This window comes from Dryobates pubescens, chromosome 2 (assembly GCF_014839835.1).
Source record: "Dryobates pubescens isolate bDryPub1 chromosome 2, bDryPub1.pri, whole genome shotgun sequence".
Lineage (NCBI taxonomy): Eukaryota > Metazoa > Chordata > Aves > Piciformes > Picidae > Dryobates > Dryobates pubescens.
Window position 1 is genome coordinate 36,834,429 of NC_071613.1, and position 23,636 is coordinate 36,858,064.

The following is a 23,636-nucleotide window of genomic DNA, read 5'->3' on the forward strand; positions in this document are numbered from 1 at the left end:
TTCATCAGCACTGATGAAAAATTGAGACATTCATTTGCAGCTGCATCAATATAATTTTTGAGATGCTAGCTTTAGACAGACGCCTGGGTTTAAAAACTATCTATGTGTATTTTATCTGTAGAGACAGCAGATCAATTCACACACTACCTTAGTGGTGGAAAATGATGTTTCAGGATATGGGTATCTCTTCAAATAAATAAGATAACCAGCGGGTTTTGTAATATAATTAGCCATGATGCTATGATATTATGAAAAAAAAAGTGGGAATATTGAGAGAAAAATATGTGACTTGGATATTTGCATATTATTGATGACAGTGATGTGAACAACACCACTGATGTGTCTGGAATAATTATTCTATATGATTCTGGACTCTGTAGAGTTACAGGGAAATATTATTACTAAGAGAATGATCCTGAAAAATTAAACGTTGAAAAATACAGTTGTAGGGATAAAATATACATTCCAGGTAGAGAAAGCTTCACCTACAGAACTGAGTGTTAGAATATGCTAATAATAAAATTGTTAATGACTAAGTGAATGCAGTGTAGAAGTTGCAAAGTGACTGTGAAAAGTATGATAGAAGGCAGAAAGAGCAAAGAGGGTATAAAACACTAAAAATTACAAAAAACCCCAAACAAACAAAAACAAAAACTACCACCACCAAAACAAAAACCCATACTTTGGTTGCCAGGGATTTCTGATTAGCATAGGGGAAAAAAAGGTACTACCACTACTAAGGTATATAGAGGAAAAATGAAAGTCATCTTTATCAAGCCAGTATGGAGCCATTAGCACTAAATGTTCATACTATATGGTGGGTTTTCCTCCTCAGTGAAATAGGAATTTATTTGCTATGCTATGTTCTTAGATACTGTTTTCAAACTTATGAAGATAACTGCTCTCTGAATGAGGTCTATGAGGTCTTTGGGATATAAACCAATTATTCATAGGAGTAGTGGGAGCAACATACTCGTGAAACACTTATAAACCGGACAAAACATCTGAAACCATATTTAGAGTCAGCAGAAGTAATTTTCCCCCTCCCCCCCAAACTGTTTGAATTATTTAATTTTGGATACTAAAGGTTACTGAAAGTCATGATTTCTGGCCAGTGTTGGTCTCCTCTTGTACCCTTTGGCCCTGGATTATGAAACTGTCTTTCTGCCTCTCTTCATACCAGACAGTTAATTTCTGGTCCATTTATAACTCCATCTACCTATTCTCTCTGTCCCTTTGTCTCTGAGGCTGAAAACCACAAATAACTAACAGTAGATAAGAGTCAAGCAGGGAAGACAGAAAGCTGAAATCAACAGGAAATATGGGACTAAAGGGTTCTAGGTAGAAGGGAATTAAATTTGTCCAAAATTATGAGAGATGAGCCCAAGGAAAGGAAGCAAATCAAAACTTTTATTTATCTATTCAAATAAAAAAATCTGCCAGGATGATTTGTACTGCCAGGATACCGGTGACCAAAAGGAATCATGTTAAATGCTTCAAAACTGCATTTTATTGATCTTAAAGTGAACCTGTGGTGAGAGGAAATTTATATATGCTTATTATTGGAAAGACAGCAAATATGATACTATCCAAAGGAGAAGAGATGCCTCTTGGTAAATATCAAGAAAAATTTCTAACATGAACCAGGCTCCTTCAGAGCAGCTGCTGTCCTCTTTGCCCCCGCAGCCGTTCAGCACCGCCTCACTGTCTGTTGCTGCAAGGCAGAGGAAAGGAAAAGAGCAGCTCTGGTTACCCACTGCTTGCTAAGCTAGCAGCACACGGAAATGCTATCAGAGAAGGAATTCAGCTACTATGGCCTGATCTGAGGGGAAAGGCTGAGAAAGAGAAATACCCTTCTTCATTTTGTGACCTCTCTGACGCTAACCCCACCATCTGAGAGGTATTGTGTCTACAAAGTTGGTTTGGAACAGTTATTCAATTTTGTGAAAGAACTTGATATGGCACATTTGTATGTATTATTGCTTAGAAATGAAACAAGCAAATTTTCTGTGAAAGGAAACTGTCTGCACAGAATGCTATACACCCTGAAGATCTAGCTCATCTCATGGTTTTCTCTCAGGACACAAGGCCTGAAAGCCTGCTGCAGCTGAACTAGGAGTTACATAAAAACCAGAAACCTTGCAACCTCAGGAAGCTTTACATCACTGCTCCACCTTTCCTTGGCATTAGGATGAGAGCAATGAAACACCATAAACCTGCTCCAATTCATTACTGATCAAAAACATATGCAGAATGTGCAGATTTAGAAGAAACCTTAACTACAGAGTTTATTCAAAGGAGATGCTAAAAAAAGGAGTTAACTTCACCTGACATATGGTAGTCCTATCATTTAATGTTTGAACACACTGTGAAGAAGGCAGTGGGAATTTGGGCATATTTTAGCAATATATATATAAAATTATATTTAGAAACTTAAGTTAAATCAATAACTTATAGACAATAATTTACTTTTTCCATGCTTTAACAATGGAGTTGCTTTTCCATCTCACTCTGAATTTGTTAGGCATGCACAACTGAAGACACTAAACTTAAGATACATAATGTAGTGCTCACACAAACTGTTATTCTAATATATTATCCCTGAATTTCTGTTGGAAGACAGATTGTGCAAATGGAGGATGTACACATTTATTTTTAATTACAATTCCTGTGGTACAGAACTGCTCACAAATATATTTTGTGTACCATTAAAATTTCTCTACATATAGTACAAGGGAAAAAACAAATTAATAGAAGTATGTTTCATGTCTTGCCTGATTATAATCAACATTCTTTCTGGGATGAGTGCTACTAGAATGACAGACAGCACTCTATCCAGAAAATATTCAAGAAGCACGGCCCATACTGGGGTCACCTCTGTCACTCTTAACTAGCCAGAGGGGGTCAGCATGGAGTAGTCTGAGACACCCCTTACTGGCCAAGAAGCCACCGAGACAAGATGTAAACGTCAATAATGTAAACTCCCAAAACAAGAATCCATCTCAAAACTGTGGCTTAATATGAGGGAATGAAACCCTGTGGTGAGACAGAGATATTGAAAGAGTCTCTCAGAGGAAGAAATGGAAGCCTCATTGCTTGAATAATTTAAATCCTAAATGAATAATACAAACACAAAAATACTGAAGGGAACAATCCACTGGCAAGGCATTGAGAGATGGATATATCGATGTTTTTTGTAATTCTGCTTTCATGACCTGTACATACTACTTCCAAAATGATCCTAAGTCATGAGGTTTTGAATCCCTAGGCATTCTAACACAGCACATAACAACATCCATGTATACTGCAGCATTACAAGCTTTTTAATCATAGAATCATAGAATCAATAAGGTTGGAAAAGACCTCAGAGATCATCAAGTTCAACCTATTGCCTAATACCTAATACCTCACGACTAACTAAACCATGGCTTCAAGTGCCACATCAAATCCTTTTTTGAACGCCTCCAGGGACAGTGACTCCACCACCTCCCTGGGCAGCACATTCCAGTAGCCAATTATTCTTTCTGTGAAGAACTTTCTCCTCACCTCAAGCCTAAACTTCCCCTGGTGCAGCTTGAGACTGTGTCCTCTTGTTCTATTGCTGGTTGCCTGGGAGAAGAGACCAAGCTCCACCTGGAGACAACCACCTTCCAGGTAATTGTAGACAGCAATAAGGTCACCCCTGAGCCTCCTCTTCTCCAGGCCAAGCAACCCCACCTCCCTCAGCCTCTCCTCATAGGGCTTGTGCTCGAGACCTCTCACCAGCCTTGTTGCCCTTCTCTGGACATGTTCCAGCATCTAAATGTCCTTCTGAAATTGAGGGGCCCAGAACTGGTCACAGGACTCAAGGTGTGGCCTAACCAGTGCTGAGTACAGGGGCACAATGACTTCCCTGCACCTGCTGGCCACACTATTCCTGACACAGGCCAGGATGCCATTGGCCTTCTTGGCCACCTGCGCACACTGGTGGCTCATGTTCAGCCTACCATCGACCAGTACCCCCAGGTCCCTTTCTGCCTGGCCACTCTCCAGCCACTCTGACTGCATGGGGTTGGTGCAGTCAATGTGTAGAACCTGGCACTTAGATGTGTTCAATCTCATGCCCTTGGACTCTGCCCATCTGTCCAGCCTGTCAAGGTCCCTCTGCAGAGCTCTCCTTTCCTCCAACAGATCAACACCTGCCCCCAGCTTGCTGTCATTTGCTAACTTACTAATGGTGGACTCAATCCCCTCATCCAGATCATCAATAAAGATATTGAATAGGATTGGACCCAACACTGATCCCTGGGGGACATCACTAATGACTGGCTGCCAGCTGGATGTGGCACCATTCACCACCACTCTCTGGGCTTGGCCCTCCAGCCAGTTCCTAACCCAGCACAGAGTGCTGCTGTCCAAGCCACGGGCTGACAGCTTGGCCAGGAGTTTGCTATGGGGGACAGTGTCAAAGGCCTTGCTGAAGTCCAGGTAGAATACATCCACAGCCTTCCCCACATCCAACAGGTGGGTCACCTGATCATAGAAGGAGATCAGGTTGGTCAGGCAGGACCTGCCCTTCCTAAATCCATGCTGGCTAGGCCCGATCCCTTGGCTGTCCTGCAGGTGTGCTGTGGTTGCCCCCAAGATGATCTGCTCCATAAAATTGCCTGGCACTGAGGTCAGGCTGATAGGCCTGTAGTTTCCAGGTTCCTCCATCCAGCCTTTCTTGTGGATGGGCATCACATTGGCCAGTTTCCAGTCATCTGGGACTTCTCCAGTGAGCCAGGACTGGTGGAAAATGATGGAGAGCAACTTGGCCAGCTCATCTGCCAGCTCTCTCAGCACCCTAGGATGGATCCCATCTGGTCCCATGGACTTGTGAGTGTCCAAGTGGCTCAGCAAGTCCCTAACTACTTCCTCCTGGATTAGAGGGGAACTACACTGCTCAAATCCAGTTATCCTGGAGCCCTCCTGCCTTACTGTTGGAAATGGAGGCAAAGAAGGTATTTAGTACCTCAACCTTTTCCTCATCTTTAGTTACACTATTCCCCTCCAAGTCCAACAAAGAATGGAGGTTTTTCTTGCCCCTCTTTTAGCATTAATATATTTATAAAAATGCAGCCTGTTCCTGTGCCTTCAAGAGCTCCTGTTCCAAGTAGGTCCAACCATCCTGGAACCCTTTATTCTTAAGGGCTGCTACCCAGGGTACTCTCCAAATTAGTTGCTTAAATAATCTGAAGTCTGCCCTCTGTAAGTGCAAAGTAAGGGTTCTGTTATTGCTCCTCCTTATTTCCCTGCATATTGAAAACTCCACTAATAATGTGTCCAGAAAATTTAGGTTGCCCACTGTCTGTTTTTCCTTGTGGTGTTACCTTTATCGGCCTAGGAAATTTAGCTCACATAAGTTCTGCAATTATGGATTTTTACGTTTATAATTCATATACTTGTCATCAAATTAGAGTCCCTCAGAGAAAATTACATGTAAATTATACATTGAATAAAATCTAAAGTAAGTACAACCTTTTTGTGTGTGCGCTTTTGAGGGATTAAACTAGCGGTAAAATTACCTAGAAATTTGAATTTACTTTCTAAAGCACACTTTGGTGTGGCCACTTCATTTGTCCTTTTGTGATACTGAAAACTTGATGTCCTTTCTCCCACTGAGATACTGAAAGTCGTGAATACTAGTAAGACCCATAGGCAGATACAGTGAAGAAGTAAACCTGAAGGCTGAACACAACAATCAACCCTGCATAATCTCATTGACATCAGTAGTTTTGCCAGAACAAAGAGCCTGTTTTTTATATATAACAAATTTGAACACAAAATAACTATAACCATACCTAATTCCAGTTGAATTTTGTAACAACAGTAATGAAGTACTCCCATTGTGCTGTGTAGACCATGTGGCTGCAGGATTAGGAAAGATTTAACAGTCCTGGGGCATCAGTGCAGTACAAGCAAAACCAAGTTACTGCTAGAAGGAGCCAGCTCTGGCAGCAGCAACTGCTACCATATGCATCTTATGCCTCTTTTGGTTGCATCAGTAGAGATTGGCTGGTTGGCTGTTCATGATGTTCAAACAGCTGATTTCTGTCTTCTCCAGTGGAGGCAATTTGGCAGCAACTACATACTTTGCTTGTGCTTAAAGTTCACTCAATCATAACCTAATTGATGATCATTACTATTGTGAAGGACTGAAACAAAATCTAGAGCTATAAACTTAAAAGTTTTGAAAGACATTTAAAAAAACCCCAAACAAATAAAACAACAAAAACCCCACCAAACCCAAGGAAACAAGAGTGCTAAACAACAAAAAGTGATGATAGGAGCCATAAATCTGTCAAGAAATCACAAAGGCCACTCAAAAATCAAGTTCCAGTATTTGATTTGACAGGTCTAGAGACACCCCCAGCCTTATTTAAAATTGAAAGCATCTACAGCATAGGCGGATGAATAAATGACAAGACACACAGGGTATACATGGTAAAAGCAACACAGATATCCCCTGCTAGCTGGAGCAGTGGAGGAGAAAGGAGAAGAAAAACAAACAAAAAACCACAAACAAACAAACAAAACCCCACCAAAAACAAACACAAAAACCATCAAGACTAAACAGTATATTGCTCCAGTACAAAAAAGTGTTTGTTGAAATGGGAATGCACCAGCACATTTCTGTTTATAGAAGGGCAAACTGTAAAATCATGACAATAATGAAATGGCAAACACAGGACTTTGAAAAGTAACAACACATGGTTAAAGATTATTTAAGCCTGAAAACTCTCACAGAAAGTCTCCTGGAGCATCAATGAGTAAAAGGCATAGCCAGGTATGATAAATATGCTGGACTAAAACTGATTGTCTCCTTTATAGATTTTTTTTTCACCAAAAATATGATGGAAAATATTATTAGAACCATTTCCCCAGAGTTATGTTTTCCCAGCAATAACAAGATTTGAAACAGATCAATAAAAGATCTCAGGACATACATTCCTCTAAATTCTCTCAAGGAACTCGAAAAGGAAGTAGTTAAAAAAACAGCGAACACCTTGAAACCACTATTTCAAGATCAGCTGCTATCCTTGAGGCCAGGAAATGCCACATATAATTTTGCTGCAGAGCAGCAGTTGCTCATTGGAGTGCTACTGCTGGCTGTGGCGAGGGTGGTGCCGTGAGGGGCAATGCCACAAGGGGGCAGAGGACAAAGGATCAGCTGTGCTGGGCGGATTTTCGCTCCGGAGACAGCCTCCCTAGGTACTTCGGTGTCTTGCAGAGCTGGCAACTGCACAACTTCATAGATAAAGCACGTATCTCCATGGCATTCTCCTTTTCTTTCATCACACTAGACAGGCACATTCATGATGAAACTTTTCCACTCGAAAGCATATTTCCCTAATCAAATTCAAAATCTTTCACATTACTTTTGTGTGTGTGTGTGTGTGTGTTAGTGGCAAATTGTCCAGTCTTAATGTATTTTGCTCTTGCACTTCTCTCACTATTGGCTTGCTACATAAAATTATATAGCATTATGCACAATGAGCACTGCAGCTCACCTCCACCACTGAAAGGGCATAAATCACCATGACAAAAAGATTTTCTGATGCCACCTATTGATCCTGTATTTATTATATCCCATCATTCTTGTGAATACATCCTCTCCAAGAAACAAAACAAACCACACCAAAACACCAACACCATCCCCCACACCCCTCTCAAACTTGTGTTTTAGACGAAGTTATCTTGTTTTGACTGAGGCTATCCTGATACACCAACCAAGGTGAAATAACCAAACATAAAACAACTGACTCAATTTACTGTATACTCACGTAATCAAATAAAACTTCAAGTTATCATTAGATGACAGAACAGAAAAGGTCTTCTGGAGTCATGGAGTTCTAGCCCTTGTATTTCACTTTTCAGGCAGTGTGTGACTCTCATACTTGACATGAAAAGATGAGGTTTCAGTCAAGTTTGAATTTTTATTTCATTTTTTTCCCCAGACACTACCTAAAGAGCTGAGATCAGTTCTGGATTGTAACTGATCTAGTTTGCTACCAATTGTTGAATACTAGAAAAAAACACCAGTTCAGCTCAAGCCACAATCTTATTGTGATTATTTTCTGTTGTTGTTACAGAAACATCCAAGTGTATTTTTTTTTAATGTAAAAATGAGAATGAAGTCACTGCTGGCCATTATAACTTGACTAGATGTTAGATATTATAGAAAGTGTTAAAATAAGTATGTTCTTCTCATTTTTTGAACACTAGTTCTACTGCTGTCTTTGGGAACTTGAATACATTTTCAGGGCAATGTATGTTCTTGGTCAAGACAGAGCAGAAAGAGAAAAACTCACCCACTGCCCAAATGACATCAAAAGCAAGTTAAACTACTGTAAGAGTTGTGTTCAGTAGTGTTGATCGGGGTCATAAAAGTGTTATACTTTCTCAAATGTTATGATTACAAAGAATATATGGCTGTTACTCCTTGGATTCATATCACTGTGTACAGAGATTAAAATATTTGCTTCGGTAAATAAGCAACATTCACTTCCTGATGAGGTACCTGATTACATATTACATAATGTAGCTGAGGCTTTGTAATTACTACACACCAATTACTATGTAGCCCTCTAAATACAAGTTATGTATGTATAAATTATATTTTTAGACATCATTTACAATTGTGTAAGTCTGGAATTATTCCACTGAGATTAAATAAAATTAGTCCAGCAAACCCCATATCCTCAACAGACTGTCCCTCCTCTAGTAAATATAGAGGATGACACACGATAACAGTGAAACAAAGGCCACACCTGACCCACGGGAATAAGGAAACACCTGTGTGTGCTGTGGAAGAACAGGTGGGAGGCGGTGGTTTGCCGGCTCAATATCCTGTTCTTGCTATTACAAAGAACGGTGAGCAGGTGTCTCTTTTTTTTCCCTGTGAGTTTATTAAGAAACCACCGCTGCTTTGTACGACCCTAGAGATGCCTTTCCAGCTTCGCATGGCTGCCCCCGGCTCCCTCCCCATATCACCTCGCCGAGGTCCCTCGGTGCTTGCCGTGCCCGTGCTGAATGTGCACAGGAAGCCGTAATTGCAGGCTGAGAAGAACAGTCGCGGCCCCAGTTGCTCCTGTGGGACAGGAGAAGCCGAGAGGAGCGTGGCTGGGAGAGGCAAGCGTTCCCCAGGCCCGGCCGCTGGAAGCGGCGCCTTCGTGAGCGCCAGCGGGGCGGCTTCAGCACCACGGTCAGCTCCTAGCTGGCGGTCCGCCCCAGCCCGGCCCCGCGGCTCCAACTCCGGCCCTGGGCGGCGGGGCGGAGCCCGGCCCCGGGGCGCAGCTCCCGCGGCTTCGGCGGCTTCGGTGCCCGCGCGATTCCACCCCGGCCCGGACGAGGCCAGCCTTTCCCGGAGCTCACCGCTCACCCCCCACCCCGCACCCACGGTGAGCTCTCCGCGCCGCCCTCTCGGCCTCCGAGCGGGAGGTCGCACCTGCTCGCACCCGGGGAGCAGCGCCCGGCGCTGGGGGCCTCCCCTTTCTCGGCAGAAGGTGTGCGTGCAACGAGGGGAATCCTCGTCTGGGTCATGCTGCGGGAGGAGGGGGCGAGCCCTTCCATTAGGGCGGGGAAAGATGCCGAAGGCTCCGGTGGTCCCTTCCCCTTTCGCCCGCACCACCGCTCAAAACCGACCCCCACTCGCGCCTCCCCCCTAGACGGGGCGTGTACTGAGCTCCCTCCCTCCCCCATCTCCGGCAGCGCCTGGGGCTCCCCGGCGGGCCACGCTCAGGGGCCGCGAAAGGGCCAGCGGTACCGGGAGGGCGGAGAAGCTGGGGCAGCCGGGGTTGGCAGTCGTCCCCCTCCACGCCCCCCGCCGGCAGCGCCCTCGGTCCTCGCTACCCCCCTGCAGCCGCAGCAGCGGGGGATGTGGCACGTCGCGGTGCTGCCGGGGTGTAGCTCGTTCCTGATGCCGCTGTTTGTCGCTGAGTTTTGAAGAGATTTATTGGCTGGCTCTTGCTAAGCCACGCTTGAGTAATCCGAGCTGCTGCGCGCCGTGGTGAAGCCCGGAGGGGGGGAGCGTCACTCCCTCTGGCAGCGGAGCAACATTAGTCTTCCAGCCCTCAAACCATCACTACAGCGTCGGAAGCTGCCGGGTCACAGCCGTTTGCTTTGGAAAATTGGCGATGTTTGGTGCTAGAGATCGATTACCCTTGTAATCTTCCCCCAACACCATCTTCTCCTGTTCACCCCACCCCTTCCCGCCCCAGACAATAGCGTCCGAGCTCCTCCAGGAGGAAAAAAATAGAAAAGAAAGCAAGGAAAGAAAGAAAGAAAGAAAAAGAAACAGAGGGATGGATCTGACTCCAATAGGAAAAGCGTGTCTCTAGAAGTGGTGTTAATGGGAAGAGATTTCCGAGCTCCAGAGGACGATGATGTGTCACAAAGGGTAGCTGGCTCGGTGCTTTGGGCTGGAGCCGTGTAGGAGATCCTTGGAGAAGTCATTGTGCACAGAAAACCGAAGACCTGTACAAACATGCCTGTTCGCAGAGGTCATGTGGCACCACAAAATACATTTTTGGGTACAATCATACGAAAATTTGAAGGGCAAAGTAAGTTCGTTCTTTCTATCTATTTTGCTACGGTAGTTTGATTCTGCTTGTGACTTAAATGGACAGCAGCTCCAGACTTTTAAGTTTGTAGGTTGGACAGAAATTCGCAGAGGTAAGGAGTGGGTCCCTGGTAGGAGTAACATTGGTTTTGATCTAGAATACAGATTACCGACTTGTATTATTTGGCGCTTTTTTCCACCTTCTTTCAAGGAATAGTTTCTATCTTTGACTGTATCCATACTGTATAGCTATAGAAGTTATATATCTTACCTTCTTCTGAACCGGTGAGATGGCTTTAAAAGCAGAGTGCACAATCTCGCTGTTTGTGCAATGTCTTTAAAAAAAAAAAAAAAAAAAAAAGGCTAGTTTTATTATTGTTGGTAGTGTTATGATTATTATTGTTGTTATTGTCTTTTCAAAATAAAGCAAAACAGTCAGACTTTGATTTAGAGGAAACAGATAATATGCAGAAAGGTTACTAAAGGGAAAATACTCTCTTACCTTGTTGTCATGGCTGCATTTTAATATAGCTGTCAAGTATCCCTGCTTTGTTTATGGAAGCCTAAAATATCTATTAAAGCAGTGCAACTGCATCCTCAGGGAGCGTGTATGAGATCTTTTCCAATGCAGCAGTTTACTACCTGTCGAGGAGGCTGAATCTGCAGTGGTTTTCCTGGTCTGAACTGTGGTTTACTGTTAACAGAAGGAACACTTGATGCTTAAAATGAATTTAATTTAGAAACAGTAGTTTTGATATATGCACATTTATTTAAATATTTTGCATAATTTTAGTATCAGTTTGGTGCAAACCCTTTAAAGTAATTCCAGTTGATATGCTTCTTTATACTTAAACCCACAGTACCAATTTAATATTTATATTATTTGAGAGATAAGTAGTTTGTAGTCCTAATTTATTGAAATGCTAAGTGAATGTTGCTACTCAAGTGAAGTTTTTATACAGTAAAGTGTATATATTTTGAAGAGATTAAAGCACTACCTACTAAACAGGCAAGTGATAGTGAAAGTTAAGCGTGATTGAAAGACAGTAAAAAAACAAGAATGAAATTTGTATTTTTCTCTCTCCAAATACTTCACTGAGTATCTTTAAAATTTTAAAGACTCCTACCTTGGTGTCACATAAAGTCTTTTGTAAAGCAAGGGACCTATTGGTGCTATTAAGCAAACAGAAGTTAACGTTATAAACGGTAAACATATAAAAGCTGCACATTTATAATTGCAATGTGAATAGCGTGTTACAGTGGTGAACAGAAACAAATGAAGTAACGGTTGAAAACTTTTGAACCTGTCAGATGAGGGTTTGGAAAAGTATGATGGACTGAGACACATAACTTCAGTGGACTGTGCAAAATATTTCCAGCATCACAACATTTGGTTTTCATGCATCTTCATACTCCTTTTTTTTTTTTACTATCTATCATCATACTTTCTTTTTTTTTTTAAACTAAGGAATATTTTATTCTATAAATGTAACTTTTAAAACAATCGCAGAGAGAAAAAAAAATAATTGTATTCTTTTCTAGTTTTGTTGAAATACTGACTATAGTCTTGCTGTCATTTACCTCCATGAAAACCCCTGCAAAGAAGACAGAGTTGGCTGGACCTTATCCCGGGAAGCCCTTCATTTGAGTAGAGTCCCCTTCCTGAGGCCCCAGTTTCATCCCAAAAGAAGCTACTAACTTCTCAAGAACTTTCCTGGAGTTATGTCTGACAGCATGGTGTTCGTCACCTGGGCTTTAGTGAAGCTACAAAATGCTAATTCTTAAGTCAAAAGGACTTTTTTGTAAGACTTGGATAATCTGGGTTTATTTCCTTAAATGACAGCTATCTTAATGTATTCTAAACTGATTGACATTTCTTTAGAAGCTATGGATCAAATTGGCTATATTAAATGACTGAAAATCTCTGCATTTCAGGCATCCCAATGAAAAGGAAGGTTGTTTAGCATCCATCCGTGCAATCGACACTTTATGAAATGTTGAAAGAGTACTAAAAAATGCATCACTTTCTTTTATTGCAGATAAAAAATTCATCATTGCTAATGCTAGAGTGCAGAACTGTGCTATCATCTACTGCAATGATGGGTTCTGTGAGATGACCGGGTTCTCCAGGCCAGATGTCATGCAAAAACCTTGCACCTGTGATTTTCTTCATGGGCCAGAGACCAAAAGACATCAGATTGCCCAGATTGCTCAGGCACTGCTGGGGTCAGAGGAGAGGAAAGTAGAAGTCACCTATTATCACAAAGATGGTAAAGTCTGTTTTTATTTTCAAGACTTTTTGTGTGTTTTGTTATCAGTTGATCGATAAAAGACATGTGTGTGATCCACTGGCCAGACCTGTTGTAGTAGCGTGGTGTAATTTCTCTGAAGTCCAGTGCAGTACACTTGCGTATATCATTAAGGCAACCTGTCCTGGAAGTAGTGGGTGTAGAGTGTATCCTTGTGCTCTGACTCTTAACCGCGGAATGAAGCTAGCACTGTTGTTTGCAAGCATGGAACAGAAGTTCTTCTCTGGGGTGGTTTAAAGGAGAGGTAAATCTCCTAAAGTAAACAGCCCTCCAACAATGAACAGGTAGCACAGGCACAGGGGGACATCACATTTTATGAACTGTTTTGACTCTCAGGACATAAGAATGGTGTTGGTTTCAGGTGGCTTACCACCGCCTGCCTTGCACAATGGGAACCATACCTTGATTTAAATGTAGTATTTTACTGGAAAAAAAGCACAACAAAGTTAAAAGTAGCAAAAATTGGCTTAATGTGAAGAAACGGACAAATCTCTTTCAGAGATGAGATACTATGATGTTGGAGTACCTGCAACTGAACCACACAAGTTGTCCTAGAATTATGTTGCAAAACTTTTGGAATGGCTAAACAGAGTTTCCCTGTTAGTCAATGAAGACACAATACACAAAGACTGGCTAAATCTGCTATGCTGACGCTTTTATTTCCCATAAGCATGAAAACTAATTACGATACATAATAGCTATATATAGGTGTTCGGGTTTTAGGGGTGGTTTCCTAATTACCCAGGGTTATTTACAGAAATACCTATCTTCCTAAGAAATCCAAGTAATGGATAAGTGTGGTGTACCTTATTCTCTCTTGCTGTGTACACTCCTGGGAGAAGGAAAAGGAAATTCATATTCAAATGCTGAGCTTAAATTAGTTCTGGAGAAGTGCCAGTGTGCTGTTTGCATCAATTTTAGACTCGCATGCAATGGATGCTCTCGCATTTTAAAGTCACAGAGTTAAACCCTGTTCTCAATAATTCTGTTGTTATCTCAGAAAGACTTAAGTATTATTATTTTTAGCTTAGGTTGGTATAATTCAGATAGGACTCAGTCCAACCATTCCACCCACACTAATGTGTATATTCTTCTTAGCACATTCTCAATAGAGTCCTTTATTCCTAATCTGATTCAGTGGTCTGGAGCAGATTTTGGTCAAGGTATCTGTGACTGGTACATAGATGTCTGAGGAGACCTGATACAGTGTGTCTTTTACACATCTAGCCTGTGTTTGTGTTAACTTGGCATGTGTTAAAAATAATACTGCAAAAGGAGAATGTCATTGCTAACTTTCACAGCCACCAGCCTGGAGCACTGTTTTGAGATCTGCTCATTTAAAACTGCTTCAGTCTCCCAAGATATTAGGAGGGAGGGAAAGCTACTTAAGTAGTGCTTATCTGTCAATTACCGTAAATATGTTTTCCAAAAATGCTGAATTCTGGCATTATGCAACACACCATAATGTTTTTGAGACAAACCAAAATAAAACTGTCCATAAAAATTACAATGTATTTTGTAAAGAGTTTTGAATTTTGAAGGGCATTATAAATGAATGGGTACAAAATGTGATAAAAAGATCTGAAGTTTATGTCTTGTCATAAAATCAAAACTACCTATATCATGGATGTAATAAAAGTCAGTAAACATATTCTATTGTTATTCTGAATTACTGAAAAGATATAGTTCATTTTTTTCAGTTTCACTTTTTTGGTTACTTTTAGTCTACCCTTCTTCAAATTTTCAAATTTATTCTTGCAATTTATAGACTCTGTGTGTGTGTATCTATATATGGTATATATCTCACATTCTGTATATTTAACAACATATATAGAAGGATGATACCTAACAAGGACTTCCTCCAGAATCCGAAGCAAAATGAATTTGAAGAATATTCTAACAATCTTGAGAGCTTAGTGCCTGGTTAGTGGCTTGTTTTGCACTAAGTGCTGTGAGTGAATATAAGACTATTTTAAGAGGTCAATACCAGCACTGTTAGAAATATAACTTTCTCCATGTGACTAACCAAAGTTACTCCAATACTTCAATTGCTTGAAGACTTGATTTGATGTTATATTTCATAGCCACCCATTGTATAATATTTAACATAATACTAAGCATACAGAGGAGAAAGACAGCTCATGAAGGTGTAAATCCCTTGAGGTTCCACCAACAACAGTTTCTGAAGACCGTATAATGCAGTCATGAATAAATGTCCAGTGAATTGCAAATAAAACCTTATTCCATATCACACTATTGTTTATTCTGCATAAGCCGTTTATTACATTTAAAATTATTTTCATATTTCAAAATAAAGTAAGTATCAGTAGGATCATACATCCCCTCGCTTATAAACCTAATCTGTCACCAAAAGTCCAGCAATGCAGATGTCAGAAAGGAAATCACTCTGTAACTGATGCTTTTTACTTTTCATTCTAAATACCACTTCACATAGTTATGAAATGTCACAGCTTTAAAGTTCAGCTTAAAAGGGGATCTCTGCACTTAGAAAAATGGTATTGCATACATAGTGGGAATTAGGATTCTGATGTTCTCTACTGGTCTACAGTCCACTTTTCTACATGAAGGGGAGTGCAAGATGTTGAGTTTTAAACATCTCAAGGATGCAAGACTAAATGCTGCTGTTTGCTCACTGCTCTAATCTTTAGGCTAGCTCACATGCTTGAGGAAAAGGGGACAGAAAAAAATGGGGAAAATTTTGAATCAAGTTGGTTTTCAGAAAGCGGCAGTTGCTTTAATGTACACTGCCTTAAGTGTGGTGGCAGACAAAAGATACAGCAGCCAAAGAAGAAAGCAAATTTGATGTATTGCAGTTTTATAAACATGTTACCTAGACTGGACATTTTTCCTTTTTCACTGTGCAGTGTGAGAAGGGTGCAGAATACTTGTCAGAGCTCTGTATAATTGTTTAGATGGCATAGAGGTGGGATGTTAGCATTTATTTACGTACACAATGGGCCTCTCTCCCAACCACACCAATGCCCCATCTTCACAGAAGTTTTTAATGTTTGCAGCTAAAAGCCTTACTAGCTCCTCTTGCAGCATTCATGTCAGAATAAGATTGTTAATGTAGCCTACATTTGGTTTTAATTTCTCCTCACTCTTTTTTTCCTTTTAGAAAGGTATTTACACAAACTAGGCAAAGTTCTAGTCCTCAGTCCTGTTAGAGTAGTTCCACAGTCGGCTTTTACATAGTTATCAAAAGAAGTAATTGCTACTGAGAAAAGTAGTTAATGGAAACATTAACTAAAAGTCCAAATGTATAGGTTCTCATCACACAAGAAGCTTCACAAATGCCATTGTACACATGTACTCATGTGAGCCAGTAAATTTATTTTTTAGTGTAAATATCCCTTTTAAAAAAGGAACAATAGATAAATACAGACAAATCACAAGAACTGCTGTTTTGCAACAGATTTTTTTTTAAAGTCTTGCCTATTAGGCATTAACATCTGCTTAATTCAAAAATAATTCACTGATATCAGTGTAGCCCTATCTCACAACTGATTTTCACAAGTTATATATAGCTACATAATCTGTATTATGGGAAATCTGTATTACAGGAAACATTGTTTATACAGAATATAATATCAATTCTTATTTTAATGAAGTTATTTTGTGGTGAAAATGTTTGACAGTTCTTCCTTTGAGGACTCCATTTTGCAGTTGAAGTCATTATTGCATAAATCATTCTTGACAGATGTAAAATATTGCTTGAGGTGGTAAAACTGTAAAGCTTTTGACATAAAAAGCATGATTATTTTGGGATTGAGAATGGGTATAGGATAACCAGAAAGACTGTATTACAGTGAATACTTTTTTTGCTTTATACCTTGTGTTTTGTGGACACCAATGGGCTATATCTAAGCTTCCAGAGTATACCTGTTAAAGGGAGGTAAGACACCATTTAAGCTTACTCTATTACACATCAGATATTTTAGGGGTAAGAAGTACTGCCAAAGAGTATAGACTTGAGCAAAAATAAGATTATGCAATTGTTTGCAGTGTTAAGAAACTTCACAAATTACTTGCCACTTCACTGATTTGAGAAATGTAATTTCTTACAATTGACTGCAAATTAAATATATTTGTACTTTCAAAATATATTGAGATTCAAAAGTAATAATTTTTTAAGGCCTTTTAAGCTCATTTTTGAGGATCAGAAAATAAAAATAAATAAATGTGTAAACATACTTAATAAAGTAGTATTAAGTGTTCTTAAATAGGAAGACCAGGACTTCATTTAGGCTGTTTTCTAGACTTAGTCAGCATGGGCATTTTATCAAAATGGTTGTGTTCTGTAAATGCTGTGAACCGACTAATCAAAAATACAACTGAAAAGAAAGACCTTTGCATGTGTGTCAAGTCTGCTTACATTAGCTCTAACATGAGGGTCAGAAAGTGCAGTCTTGACTGTAGATGCAGTTCATTAGCCACAGCTGATGAGAAAGCTTGATTAATAAATTCACTGCCCAATACTCCGCTGCTATAGGCTGTCTTAGTTTAAGACTTACTGTCTGACTGCATTTTGATCAAGAAAGTGTTACGCCCCATGAAAAAGCTGTCCAAAACACCTGTCTTAATACAAGTGTTTTCCAAACATTCTTAAAAAGCCCAAACTTGGATCAAATCCAGAATGTTACTGGAAGTGTCGAGCTATTAGAAATAAATTAACTTTTTTTATGTCTGTAGTATGATGTTTCTATGCTAGATTTTAATACTTGTCTATGAAACAACTGTCCCTTGTCCCATTCAGTATTGCTGGTTTTGCAACAGGGAGCACTGTCAGCAGTGAGCCAATATCTCAATGATCATTTACCCACCCCCCATTCAGGTATGGCTTCTGTGCCTGCCCATAACTGTGGGTCACTTCTTATTCATGCTTCAAATGGGTTACCTAATGATAAATCAGCTCTTAGATATACTAAGTAGCTTTATTTATGGGCCAATTTCCACCATATTTTTCAGTTCCTTGGCTTTCCAATATATTCTTTTTGTTTTGTTCTCTGGTTAAGACAAAAGTTATTTTCAGTGAGAAGGGGGGTTTTACAGAAGATCATTTTTTCCCATGCATCTATTCCTTCTAACAAGAGACAGTAGCTACATGAAAAGAAACAAAAAATATTCTCGTTGTCAGTGCATAGAGTCAGAAATGTATGATAAAAAATTCTGATTTTAACAATTTATTGCAATTATTATAGCTTCTGCATCTTTAACATAAAAAAAAAAAATTCACTCAGTTTGGAGAGTTTCAAGTTTTTTTCATGGTACAAATGAAAAACCTGCAGGCTAGTGGATTGGGAGGAGTCTTTCATTTCATCAGAGTGTCCAGAAAGAAGTTTTTTGCCACTGGACTTCCATAGTCCACAGGACTGAGAAAGTCACAGGGTCAATTTATGCTAATCGAGGGACCTAAATTTCCCTTGCTTGAGCTACAGAGTCATTGATCACAGACTTTTGAAAAGATAGTCCTATAGTGGTAGGAGATGTGTCACATTCTGGAATCAAATGGCACTAGAAGATTCTGATATGATAGACTCTAAACTGTTTAAAATTATAATACCCTATGGAGAAAAGTTTCATGTTTTAATTAGGCATTGCCTGGAGAAGGGGGTGGTTTTTTCAGCTGAATATGTTTTTTTTTTTAGTTTTAGTGAAAGCTGTTCTGGTTTTGGTTTATGAGACAAAATGAACAGATGTCAGTCCATTTTTTGCTGTAGTTTCCCATCATTTTATTGTGTTCTATTTCAGTCTTCAGTGTGCATTCTTTCTAATGTTACATTCTGATAAGAGATTTATTCCATACTCCTCATTTGCATCATACATTAGTTCTTTCTCTTCTCCTCCAGACTGTCCCATATGTCAAAAAACAGATGCAAAGAGCAAATCAGACATGGCAGAAGAGCAACTGCTTTTCTAATAGTAGTGTTATGGAAATTTGGTATTATGCAAACTTTGGAACATCGCACCTTGAATAGTACCAGTGTTCTTTCTGATTTTAAGCAATGGAAAAAGAATAGTGGTGTGACTTAGATTTCTATCTCAGTGGTTCCAAGTCCAGTTTTAAAGTGTTCCCCACATTTGACTTGGTGTATGACTCAGTCTTTGTGCCATATTCTTTCCAGCTTCCCACTCAAGTATGGAAAATCTTAATCAAGCAGTATAGGATTCAGAGTAGCCAGACTGAACTATTGTGGAAATTGCTAACTGACTCTGGAAACCACATATCTCAGAAGCAATCAGAGCTGTAGCTGTGAACTTAGATCTTAGCCAGAGCAGTTGCATGACAATGACAGTGGGATATTGTGGCTCTATAGTTACAGCGGGTTTCATAGAGTCTGCATCTCTGAAAGTTCACACCTCTGAGAAGTATTGGTATTACAATTTCATATAACTTTAACTGTTTAGTATACTATTTTTGTTGGATAACATACGTATTTTAATTATTACTTAGAAATTAAAATATAATTTCATTTGGAAAGCAGAATTACAGCCATAATTAGTAAAAAAATGCTTTTCAACCTCCACCATTTCCATAGATGCCCCCTTTTAAGCTCTCACTAACTTCGCGGTACAATATCACAGCTTTTTGGTTTCTATTTTTCTGAATTCTTTGGCTCTGTAATCACAGTGAAACATCATCAGTAAAGATCACCATAAAGGATATAAAATCTCAATCTGAAAAATGTCAAAGAGTATAAAGGACAACTCCTATTTTTTTTGTTTCATTAAATGAATTCCAGTTAGAGATCTCATGCCTAAAACGTCATCTGACTTCAGAGAAATACAACAAGAGTTCAAAGACAAAGAAATTAGGATTTTTCACAGTACCCAAATACACTGATCCTTGACAGTATCAACGTATGAAATGTTGGCCTTTTTAAAGCAAATGCATAGGACTATATAGTAACTGGTTGTTTCTGCTCCCAGAAACACTCCTAAAGGACTGAGAGCAAGATACCAATACCTACTGATACAGGACTTGGCTTGTGCACCACAGCTTTCACAGAATTAAACTGCAAAGTTTAATATTTGCAACCTTAGGAATCCTGATATTTAGGTATTAGAACACTGATGGTCAAGACATACTATGCCATTGCTAACTAGTATTAGCTGCATCTTAGCTGTTAGAAAGAGAACAGGTTGTGAAATAAATATGCAAAGCACAGACAAACCCCTCTTTCATTTTAATCCATAGGGTAGAGAGACTACCCTTGTTTCTTGAAAATCAGTTAATCTTGTAAATGTTTCATTGTTAACAAATATGTTCTAAAGCCGTTCTCAGACTTTGGAGTCTGCCCTGAGATTTATTTCTTAGAGCATTCTCTGGTGATTTTCATTCAAATCAATGCAAGTGTATCCCTGAAAACAGCTTTCAAATTTTCTCCTTTCAAATCCCATTTATGCCCACCTGCTTTACTCCTTCCTGTCTAGAAAAATCGTCACATAATCGCATTAGTATTTCATGTGTTTATGGCTCTTGTACAGGAAAGAATTTCTTTTTATATTTTCATGAAATTAGTAGTCCAATCCTATTATCATGGTATTTAAGGTAAAATACTGTTGCACTTTTATCTACTTGCTTGAAAAATGGCTTTCATTTATAAATGGGAAAGAAAAAACTCAAGAAAATCTGAAGTCCATGTCATTTTAAATAATGATAATAAAAGAAAGAAAAGATGCTACATTTTCTTCTTTTGTTGTTCCCCCCCCATCTTAAGTATCCAGCATTATCTTTTGTGTGATAAAATACGTCAGCAATCAGATTAACACCAGAGTCCATCCAATAGAAAAGGCAGCTTTTCCCAAAAGGACTATTTCTATAGTCTTGGGCAGTATACCATAGTAATTGAGAGAATAAACATCCTTGAATTACAAAACCAGGTATCTATAAATCAATATCTAAGCCTTCTCTGTGGATTAATGAAGCATCTCATGAACTGATATGAAAGGCAGACTGCGTATAATGTCAGTCCTGCTGTGCCAGTCCACAGTTCAGAGCATCCTTAGTGCTTCTGTTACACTGATTGTTTATGGCAACAAGATTATGAGTTGGCACAGAAGCAGTTTTATTTTTTTATCCCAAAAGTTTCAAAAAGAAGTTTTGGAGAGCAATAAAGCAGTTTTGAGTACTGTTTGTGTGTGAGCAAAAAAACCATGTTTAAAATACTGTTTCAATTTATCCTGAAATTTACAAATCAGTTCTGTCAGGAGTAGAATTGGGGTCTAGGAAGCTGCTCCCTAATGCTTAAAATATTTATTAAAAACTGCTGCTGCAACTACAAGCAGAGTTATTGTCTAATATGTGAAATGTTTGTAGATCAGACACTAGGTGTAGGTGTCTTCCGCCTTCTCTGGTTGCTCTTACTTTTAAAAGCGGAAAAGAGGAATGAATACATGCTCTGTAGACAGCTCTTCTTCCTAGCTAGCAGGTATGCAATTCTATTTTATAAAAACAACTACACAAACCAAGAATATTACAGCTGAGAGAGCTTTTCAATAGATCATGAAGGTCTATTTACATAATTTTTAGTTGACTTTTGACCTTATTTATAAAAAAAAAACCAGATCCTGCTGAAGCAGAATTGCCATTAGCATCGTTGTCTCTGCAGAACTTGACACAGGCAAAACATAATGGCCAGATAAAGACATTCTGTGTGGCTTGTATTTCAAACATGATTTCTCTCAAATTTGAATAGGCAAGAGTATTTGTGCACGCTTCATGGGAACTGTGTGAATTGTTACTCTATTAAGTAGTATTTTGGTCTTACTCATTTGTCTTTCCTCTTGGAATCATTAGGTTGTAAATAAAGCACTTTATTTCCATTTTCTGAGGAAATTAAGAAAGTATATCAACTGATTTTTGAAATGCTGGAGAAACAGTTCTACACATTTAATCTTGAACATTATTCTGAAAGTAAGTTATCCAAACTGGAGTTTTGCCCCTTAGAGGCCACAGGCTCTACTAAAGCATCACAGTTACAAAGGTTGCACTGAGGTTCAATAACTCTGAGGGAAATGACTAAACTGAACTTTTACATGCAAAAGCAAACTTAGGCCTAGATTGTCGGTTCTGTCTTGTGTCATATATATATAGTTACATACATATAATAAAAGGGCATTTTTTCTTCTCAAGAGGTTTAATAGCTACTTTGAGGAACTACCTAAATTACCTCCTACCCCATCACAGAATGGTAGAATACAAACTGGCATTCTATAATTCACAACAGTTTTACTAATGAAGTATTAGTTGTATTAAATACAACTGAATAGAAAATTAAAGTGACTTCTAATGAGCTGGCTAATGCAGCGAGTCTCTTACTTTGAAAGGCAGGTTATTCTTTAAAAGCTCATTGTTCCAAACCATCATTTTCTACTACATTTTTGCACTATCCTCCTCTCTTCTCTAAAACAGTAAGCTATGGTTGTATTGTAACGTTTCTTAGTAGAGACAAGAGCTTTGTGTATATATAAATAAATGCCACATAAAAAAAGCATCCCAACCATGATAGGTCCAAGAAGAGGGTAACAGAGTGAGAACATGAAATTATATTCAACATGAAACAATCCTTAATAGGAATTGCATTGAATAGGCACTATTCTTAAATTAGTATCTCAGACCACAGTTCAGGTCCAAGAAAAGAGACACCCTGGGATGATGCAGTTGTGCACCTCTCTCTGTCCTGTCTGTACTATAGACATCATCTTTTAGAGAGGATACACACTGTAATGATCCTTAGTTACTAGAATGGGGTTAGAGACAGATAGGATTATTTTGCACAGCAGAAAGGGACGAACTATTTCCTGCTTTTGCCACAGGGTTGAACATAAAGGTGGAATCAAATCTTGTTCATCTTTTTTCCATGTAATCACTGTATCAAGTTCAGCCCTCAGGGTTTCCAAATTTGATACAAAAAATAGAACTGTCAAATAAATGACAAAGAAAGCAATACAGAGGGTATGGATAAGAAAGTTCAGTAGCTGCTGTACTCACACTGTTTACAAACAGAAAAACGTATCATTTGCAAGTCTCACATTGGCCTCTGTTGTAGCACTTACTCAGGGGAACCAGGAATCAGTCACACAGAGACTATGCATCATTCTTAAACTACACTGATATTTTAAAAGAAGCAAAACTGTATCTCATCCGAGCATTATTTGTCTTTAACTGGTACTGCAGGTATCATATAATTAATAAGGTTTTGTTTCCTCCCTAAAGCAAAAAATAAAATAATAAAATCCACTCCCCCAACACTCAAATAACTGGAATTTCATCAGACTCTAACTTGATTCAGCTTTTTAAGTGTATATAATAGACTCTGTCCTCCCTGATCCTGAATACATGAGAGTTACATAAACTAACCAGTCAGAAAATGGACATTTCTGCAGGATATGGTACATCTGTTCAGATTCAACTAGCTCATCTCTAAACTTCATACATTAACCAGGGATATTCTCATAATGTAGTTTAGATTGTCAATTTTTCGTGTCTTGGATTTCACCCTTTGTTTGTATCTTGTTTTTTAGAAACTGGCACAATCTGTTATAGCAAGTAATGCTTTGTTTCACATGGGAATCTTTAAATAGCAATCACTCAGCTGTGTTTGCTTTTGGAAAGCATTCTGTTAGCATGGCACATATTCTAACTAATATATAACATTTTGCTATGCCAGTATAGCAAGTAAGTCCTTTTGTTAGAATGGTCTTTTATAGCTGTCATATTT

At 39.1% G+C, this 23,636-nt stretch overlaps 1 protein-coding gene across 4 annotated transcripts in view; it reads left to right on the forward strand.

Moving 5' to 3' along the window:
- Positions 1 to 9,648: 9,648 nt before the first annotated feature.
- KCNH7 (potassium voltage-gated channel subfamily H member 7) overlaps positions 9,649 to 23,636 on the forward strand; it is a 217,173-nt gene continuing 203,185 nt past the window's right edge. For all 4 annotated transcript variants that reach the window (XM_054175088.1, XM_054175105.1, XM_054175096.1 and 1 more), the window contains exons 1-2: positions 9,649 to 10,583; positions 12,622 to 12,852. In XM_054175088.1, the coding sequence (XP_054031063.1) occupies positions 10,508 to 10,583; positions 12,622 to 12,852 (307 nt within the window). In that variant the 5' untranslated portion in view covers positions 9,649 to 10,507. The remainder of the gene's footprint in view (positions 10,584 to 12,621; positions 12,853 to 23,636) is intronic.